General features: G+C 52.2%; 1 protein-coding gene across 3 annotated transcripts in view; it reads left to right on the forward strand.

Moving 5' to 3' along the window:
- ST14 (suppression of tumorigenicity 14) overlaps positions 1-8,037 on the forward strand; it is a 47,087-nt gene that overhangs the window by 27,515 nt on the left and 11,535 nt on the right. Inside the window, exons 2-7 of one of the 3 annotated variants that reach the window (XM_019509383.1) lie at positions 3,490-3,649; positions 4,308-4,435; positions 4,900-4,970; positions 5,618-5,778; positions 6,622-6,657; positions 7,234-7,471. In XM_019509383.1, coding sequence (XP_019364928.1) covers positions 3,493-3,649; positions 4,308-4,435; positions 4,900-4,970; positions 5,618-5,778; positions 6,622-6,657; positions 7,234-7,471 — 791 coding nt within the window. In that variant the 5' untranslated portion in view covers positions 3,490-3,492. Of the gene's footprint in view, positions 1-1,919; positions 3,650-4,307; positions 4,436-4,899; positions 4,971-5,617; positions 5,779-6,621; positions 6,658-7,233; positions 7,472-8,037 lie in introns of those variants that run through there. The other 2 variants (XM_019509391.1, XM_019509375.1) reach the window with 2 other exon arrangements.

Consider the following 8,037-nt stretch of genomic DNA (forward strand, 5'->3'; position numbering starts at 1 on the left):
CTTTTTTTTTTTTTTTTTTTTTAAATAACTTTTGAGTGAGTTGTGTTCTGGGCCTGTGTTTCCCAGCTCTTCTCTGCAGGCTGGATCACTTGTTTCATTTAGATGAGAACTCAGACTGCCTATAATACAGCTGCAGCAGTGGGGGCTTTAGAAAAAACAGTAGGTAACAAAACAACAGTTTTGCCATCCCTTTTGGTCGTGCATCAGCCCTGTAAGGATGACATTTTTCTTTGCTGCATTTCTCTTGATTATAGCCAGAAATAGACAATAAAGAGTGATGTGGGGTTTTTTTGGAACAGGCAAGAAGTTTTGGTTTATGGGGGTTTTTGTCCAGCCTTATTCATTTGCCCATTAAACTAGCTCCTTTGGTGATAGTTAGGTCTATCTTCAGGTTTCTTTTTGTCATAGTATTGACGCAGTGTCTGGGTATAGCAGTGCTGGATGGCAGTGCTTTTGTGATTCTTCTGCTCCTCTCCATGTTTTGGTGAGTACCAATATGATAAAAAATTAGCAGCCAAAGGGGTGCCCAGGCCAGGGCTATTGCAACCATTTCTGAGAACTGATGGAGGTGCCATCGGTTAGATCAGACTCTTACAGCTTTCTATTAATTGCGTGCATCTGATGCTGGGACTGTCCAGGCTGGCAGCACCTGATGAGGACGTTAACGGTGCTAGAGGATGGCGATGGTTTTCAAGTGACCATTTTAATAAGTGCTTACAACCGGTTCTCAACAGACCTGGAGTAAGACCTGTTCCTTGACCTGGGTAGTTTATGCTGGAAGGCAGACAAGGCAGCGGTGTAGGAGAGAGGGCTTCTGGAGATTGCCCAGGCAGAATGCAAAGTAAGAAAATCCTGGGAATGGGGAGGCGAGAGCTCAGGAAGCAGAGACTGGTGGCTGTTTGGTAAGTGAAGCAGGAAGCAAGAGCATTATGAAGAGTTACCAAGTGCAGATGCATAGGGCTTGTTTGCAGGGGGACACTCTTAATGTATGTGTAGAGAAGGGTTAAACTACAGCCCCTTCACTCTGGAGCTGGGAGCAGCCACAGAGGGGTTTAAACAGCATTATGTGCCTTGACTTGCCCTTTAGTTGATTTGTCCTTCCTTGCCTGAGTGCCCCTGTGTAGGCCTGGGGGAGGGGGGAAGAGGTTGCGTAGGCCTTCAAAGGGGAGGTGCTTTTGTCTGCTGTGGGAACTTTGTGTGTGGGTGATTAAACGAGAGAGGGAAGTGGGTTTCATGGCTGTATTCTGAGTCCTGAGTCTGCAGAAGTGAGAAGCAGAGCAGACAGGCAGGAGGAGCTGACAATGACGGCAGTAAAGAGTGATCCAGATGCGCAAGAGGGGATGGTAAGCAAGACCGGTTACTTGGTACCTTCAACCTGACAGCTCTTCTCAGATCACACGCCTTCAGCACAGACTTGCAGCCCTTTTTCGGTGAGCAGCGGGTCAGCTGTCAGCGCACAGGTCTCTGCTGGGGGCTGGCAATTCAGCAGTAGAACTGCAGCCCCAAAGTCGGCCCCTTCTGAAAGATTCCCTGAGACTCTGAATGCCCCCTCCTAGCATTGAGACCCCTGCTGTCTTTCAGGAGACCTTGCTGTGCAAGAGGCAGCCCCGAAAGCATGGGATTCCTTGAGTATCTGTCTGGGAGGAAAAGGCACAGGTTGTTCCTGGTTCCTCAGGGCCAGATGAGCCTGCTTGGGGGTGGAGGGTGGGGTGGCGGCGGGCAGGCATTGCTGAAGTTGGGAGCAGGGCTGTGAGACAATGAAACTGCATGTGGCTAAAGCTCTGCTGCGCGCGGCGCCGAGCTGCGTGCCTCTCCCCCACGCCCTCGGTTTCTGGCTGTTCAGGCTGCCGGTGAGTCAGGCCCTGAAGCTCCTTTGTGACCATGTCCCAGCGCCTAAGGAGCGATGTTCGTTCCCCGCGTGAACAAGCAGTGTGGTTCGGCTGCTGTGTTTGCTGGGAGGGCGCGTCTGCTCGGAGCTTGGCGCCTGCTGCGTGCCAACTCCAGTCTGCCTGGCCGAAGCCTGGCTAAGGCTGCAGCTTGCCTCCTGGCGTCTTTGTCTTGGGCACACCTGATAGCAGGAACTCGGAGCCGTGGGTCCGGCCCTCTTCTCGCTGGCTGTGACTGTAGGCAAATCTTCCTGGTGCCTCCCTTTCTCCATCTGGAGAAGAGGCTGACACTTGCCTGCCTTTGTGTCTAAGACTGAAGCCTCACGGGTGCACTTGGATACGTCTGGTGCTTTTCTCGGCAGGCCTTGCGCTGCTCTGAACCCCTTCAGCGCTGCCCTGAGCAACACGGCCAGCTTCTGTTGCGTGTCGTTCAGCTTCTCCATTGTCCTTTCCCCAGGGCAGAACCGTGCTCTGCGAGTAGCGCTTTATCTTTACCTGTATGTGCTACTCGATTCACGGTGGTGAAGGCGGGTGGAAGACGTGCTCCTGGCACCAGAGCAGGAGCTGGGGAGGGCCCTGGTTCATGTCAGACGCTGGAAGCCGGGGCAGGGACAGAGCCTACCCTCACGCTGCAGCTGTCATTGTGTTAAGCCTCTGACATCTAAATGTCCCAGTGCTCCTGAGAGAGCGACTGCCCTGCCCAGAGTCACCAGGTGCAGTGGAGATGAGACCCAGGTGTCCTGTCTCCTCGTTCTTGTGTCCCTTGTCCTTGGACCAATATAATAGCCAGGCCTTGCCCAAAATGGATCTGCTCATCCTCCCCGGCTTCATCTCTTCAAGAATCAGTTTTGCACGTGCTTAGCCCATCATTTCCTTTTGCTGGCATTGGACCAACTTGCCGTCTCCAGGTTGTGCCAGAGCTGCTTGAATTCCTGTTGGGGAAGTTGTCTGATTTGCCTGATTACTAGAAAGTTATTTATAGCTCGGTGTGTCTGTATGCCAGGATGGGAGTGACGCATAGGAGTGACGTGCATTTTCCTTGGTTGACTTTCTGTTCCAGTTTTACCAGGTTGAAGACAATGTTCTTGGAATGGTTGTGGTCTGTATTCCTGGCAGTGCTTCTCCCTAGTGGGCTGAGTGTCCCCGGTCCCCTGGCAGAGCTCATCTCATTGAGCAGGGACCTTCTCAGTGTGCGTGTGCATGATTATTAGCCAAGAATTGTGATATCTGTATTTTGCAGTCAAGGGCCCTTGCAAGATTTGGTCTGGTCTTTAATGATGCAATGACTTAAAGCCCCTGGGGTTTGACTTTGACTGTAAAGAATAGTGGTAAGAGAGCACTTGCTTTCTTTGCATTTCAGATACTGCATTAACATTGCACAGGGGGCTGTTGATGTAAGGAGAGAAGGGCAGTTAAATGCACCCTGGGCGGTGGGCACCAACGTGCAATGAGTGAGGCTGTGCGAGTTGGCAGCAAAGCCAAGCTTTGACCTTGTATGTTCCAGATTTCAGCCTCATGGCTTTACTGACCCTGACATCCCCCTTTTCTCATGTGCTTGCTGTATGAGAAACTTCTGTGCTCAGTGTTTCAATCTCCCTTCTAGGAAATGAACAACCTGGAGGAAGGGGTGGAGTTCCTCCCCACCATGAATCCCAAGACAGTGGAGAAGCGTGGCCCAAAACGATGGGTGGTGGTCACCACTGTGCTCATTGCCATCCTTCTCGTCTCCCTCCTGGTTGGCCAGCTGGTTTGGCACTTCAAATGTGAGTGTAACACTTCCCATCCTAACACCAGAGGAAGACCACATGTCCTACATCAGGCCCCTACAGTACAGGTTCTCCCATGGCCCCCAATGCCTCCAAGTTTGGGAGTACTTAAATTATACTGATGAGCAAACGGCCTACAGCTTGCACCTAGTGGTACCTGGGGCTCCAGCCTAGAGTAGGGCTCTGTTGTACAATGCAGCGTGAGAGCTGACTTCTCCCCAGAGAGCTTGCAGTTTGAGCTGCTTTTGGGATCTGTATTCCTCTGTGAACAGAGTGGTTGTAGCTCATTGTAGCTGTCTCTGGGGCAGGGTGGTAGCAGCACCTGTGCAGAGGGAGGCTTTGTAGATGAGTCACCAGGTGGTGTGGGTGGGAAAAGGGTAAGACTGTCTGTGGTTAGAGCAGGAGGCTGGGGACGAAGATGCCTGGGTACTCTTCCCAGCTCTGCCGTTGGCCTTTTGTAAAACCTGCTCTGAAACCTGGGCCCGAACCAAGGATTTTGCTTAGGAGAGTGACATCAACTCAGCACTGGAGCTGAAGGGAAAGGAAGCAGGGAATGCCGTGCCCCTAGCTCCAGCTCTCAGGCTGCCATCAGCATGCAGGTCAGGGCCTAATCGCCACCTGACATCCTCTCTCTTTCTCCAATGGCATCTTCCAGATCGAAACGTGTCCGTCCAGAAGGTTTACAACGGCCACCTCCGGATTTTGAACTGGAACTTCCTCGATGCCTATGAGGACTCCAGCAGCCCCGAGTTCGCCATGCTCTCCAAGAAGGTGAAGAGCACGGTAAGGCACTGCCTCCTTCCTCTCGGGCTGCCCCAGGGCTGGGGGGAGGCTCCGTTGTCACTGCCACTGGGGTTATGTCTTCTACGTTGTGGTCCTTTGTCATTTTCTCCTGAGATCCTCAGTTTTATGCTGAAGTTCTGGTACCACCCACTGAGCTTGGTGAGCTGTTAGCTAAGCTCAGAAATGTGAAAAGGGCAATGAGTCTGTCTCTCTTAGGTGTTTACAGGATGCCCTCCCAAACCTCTGGTCCTTGCAAATGCCTCAAACAGCTGCCTTCATGCCCTGACTGCTTTTTAGAGCTCTAAATACAGACTCAAGGGCCTGCCTTGAAGCACCCATGCTCTGAAGCTTGTTAGCCTGACTGTGCCTTTAATATCCAAGCTCTTTGGGAATTGACCCATTCATGCTTTTTTTTTAAAGCTGCTTTTCTGCATATTTGAATGTGTTTCTATTACATTGCTTAGGTTGAGGAGATCTACAGGAGCAATGAAAATATTGGTCCTTATCACAAGGAGACACAAATAACTGCGTTCAGGTGGGTGCTGTACCCTGAGCCCATGGGTGGGTGCATGGGAACACAAGTTTGGTCCCCCTTGAAAGGAGGAGAAGGTAATAGTCGCTCTCCTGGGTTGTCACAGGGCACATTTATCTCGATAGCTGTACTTGGAAAAGTCACAGCTGTTGCTGCAGTAACCTTTTATTTTCTAATACTCAGAAAACCCCCAGTGAAACTCCCCTTTATTTTAGATCATGGAAAAGCAGTGAAAGAGAACACTGTAATCTAGAAGAGCGAGCACAGTGCACATGTCTCCTTCATCACATGCTACATGAGAATGGAAACACAATAGTAGCTTACTCTATCAGGCTTATGGAGCAGCAACAGACTTGCTCAGTGCTCTCTTGCCATCAACATTGCTCTTGTCTAAAGACTGTGGGTGTGGAGAGAGGCAGCAAGGTCTCCAGAGAGCTCAGTGTGGCAGAGACCTTCCCTGATGAGAGCTCCAGCTGTGCATGTTCAGCTTACTTGCTTAGCTGATCCAAGACCTCCTCTCCAGAGCTGGACTGATCAGTGGACCCACCGATCAGTTGAGGACAATGTCCTTGTTCTCCACCATTCTGCTGTTTGTTCTCCTTCCCATGGCCTGCACGTTGATACCATGTGTCCCCCTTTTTTCCTTGCAGTGAAGGCAGCGTCATTGCCTATTACTGGTCGGAGTTCATGGTTCCAAAAGACAAGGCAGAGGCACTGGATAGAGCCATGACTGACAAGCAGAGTCTGATGCAAATGTTGACCTTGAAATCGCGGAATCCGGTGCTAAAAGTGGAGTCAGTGGTTGCTTTCCGTGAGTCCCAGCATCCTTTGCTGTTTCGGTGTGGGGGCATGTGCAAGACGGAGATGACTTCTGCTTTGCAAGGGGCAAAGGTCCATGATTAGGCAAGCCCTGCAGGACCTTGGAGGGATGGTTTCTAGAGGCAGAGCACTACTGATCAGGGGGTGGCTGCCCTTGCTGTGTGGGAGACCTGACATGGTCTGTGTAGGAGCCGTGTTTTGGGAGAGTAACAGCCCTAAAGGGCTTTGGGGGTGAGGCCTGGGGAGGAAGCAGGACTTTGTTCCTTTGGCTTGGGAGGCTTTGTGTGGGAGAGAGGAGAATCTCTCAGCACCTGGGACACTGGAGGTTGTGAGGAGCACAGCCCTTAGACTTACCTGCTGGGTTAAGGCCCCAGGGATCCTTGGGTGGAGGCAGGGGGAGGCTGGGAAATCCCAGAGCTTTTTGTGCTGCTTTTCCAGAGCAGCGAGATCCTCCCTGAGGACGAGCGCTGGCACCTGCCAGCCTGCATGGGGGAGGTGGATCCAAATGGCACTCTGCTTTCCCACTTGCTCAGATGCATCGCGCATCCTGTCTGAACACAACGGGGGCTGCCCAGACCTCCCTCCTTGTCAGATAGCTCCTTACTGCACTCCTTGCTCGCTCCCATTCAGAAGTCTGCAAGCTTCTGAGCCCTCAGTCCGGTGCTCTGCGGGTCAGGCTGGCATGCTGGGGGAAGGGAGAAAGCCGTCCAGGCGGCAGCCTGCAGGGAGGATGTTGCAGGAGATAACCCTGTGGAATGAGGCCAGCCGGCAGCCCTCGGGCAGTGCGCAGGGCCTTACCTCATCGCTAATGAATGCATGTTTGTTTCTCTCGTAGCTGCCGATCCCAGTATCATCCAGGCTTCCCGGAATAGTGAGTATTGCTCCTCCAGCTTTGTTTATAGTGTGTCTTCCTGCAGTGGGGCATGGGGTGGATTCCTTATTTCCATTGAGAGCCCCTGCACATGGGAGTTTCCATCGAGTGGGGCAAGTGTCTGTAGGAGGCTGTTCCCTCTTGCAGGGAGGGAGGATTTGCTGCAAACTGAACATGTGCATGATCTTCACTGAAGCCCCAAGATCACCTGTGGGATCAGATGGGCCTGTCTCTCAGTGAAGTTTTCCCACATGTAGTGCAACTTTCCCAGGAAAGTGATAACAAGGAAGAGGAAAGGCCCTTCGGAGAGCACAACCTGTGCATCTCTGTAACAGTCCGCATGGTGGCTGAACTCTGCACACAGGGATAGGTCTGGGGAATTTAAAGGTGCAGAAAACCAAATGCAATCGCAATTTCTCTGCTCCGTACAGCACATCTGGGCTTATGCGGGGGCAGAACAGGGGATGATAGACGTTGCAAGCAGGCAGCATTGCAGTATATCTGCTTTCCCTTCTGTGGTGTGTTCTCTGACATCCAGCCCATCTCTGCCCCCACCACCCCTTCTGTCCCGTGCAGATAGTTGCGGTTTTTCTCTGCATGCCAAGGAAGGCGAGATCACCAGCTTTACCACACCAGGCTTCCCCAACAGCCCATATCCCAACAACGCTCGCTGCCAGTGGGTCCTGAGGGCTGACGCCGATTCCATTATCAGCCTGACTTTCAAGACATTTGATGTGGAGCCCTGCGGTGAAGGCAACGACTACATCAAGGTCTACAACTCCCTGAGCCCCGTGGAGCCCCATGCCCTTGTGACGTGAGTGCTGCTGCCTGGCTGAGTTCTTGCATTCTGATAATTTCTTTCAAGTGGGGAAATCGGTATCACATTCCTCTTCCTTATCTACAGGCCTCAGAGCAAAAGAAACACAAGGGAGGGAGAGCAGCTGTCCAGGCTGGTCCAGGGGGTTATTGCTAGGAGTAAAGCGATGATGTTGAGTGAAAGGAAAGCTGCCCTAAATATAGGGGAACCTGTAAGAGAGGGTGTTTTGTGGCTTCCAAAACAGTTCAGCAACCAAGAGGAAGAACTGACTCTGCCCAGGCCCCCACAGCAATGCCTGCTCCCTAGCTCGGGAAACACTGGAGCTGAAGTCAGCTGAAATCAGGTGATCCTCCCCCTCTATGTGGCACTGGTCAGGCCGCAGCTGGAGTACTGCGTCCAGTTCTGGGCGCCGCACTTTAAGAGGGATGTGGACAGCATGGAGAGGGTCCAGAGGAGGGCCACTCGTATGATCAAGGGACAGCAGGGTAGGTCCTATGAGGAAAGGTTGCGGGACCTGAACCTGTTCAGCCTTCAAAAGAGAAGGCTGAGGGGGGATCTTGTGG

Source organism: Gavialis gangeticus, unplaced genomic scaffold (assembly GCF_001723915.1).
Source record: "Gavialis gangeticus isolate Ggan-Ray unplaced genomic scaffold, GavGan_comp1, whole genome shotgun sequence".
Classification (NCBI taxonomy): domain Eukaryota; kingdom Metazoa; phylum Chordata; order Crocodylia; family Gavialidae; genus Gavialis; species Gavialis gangeticus.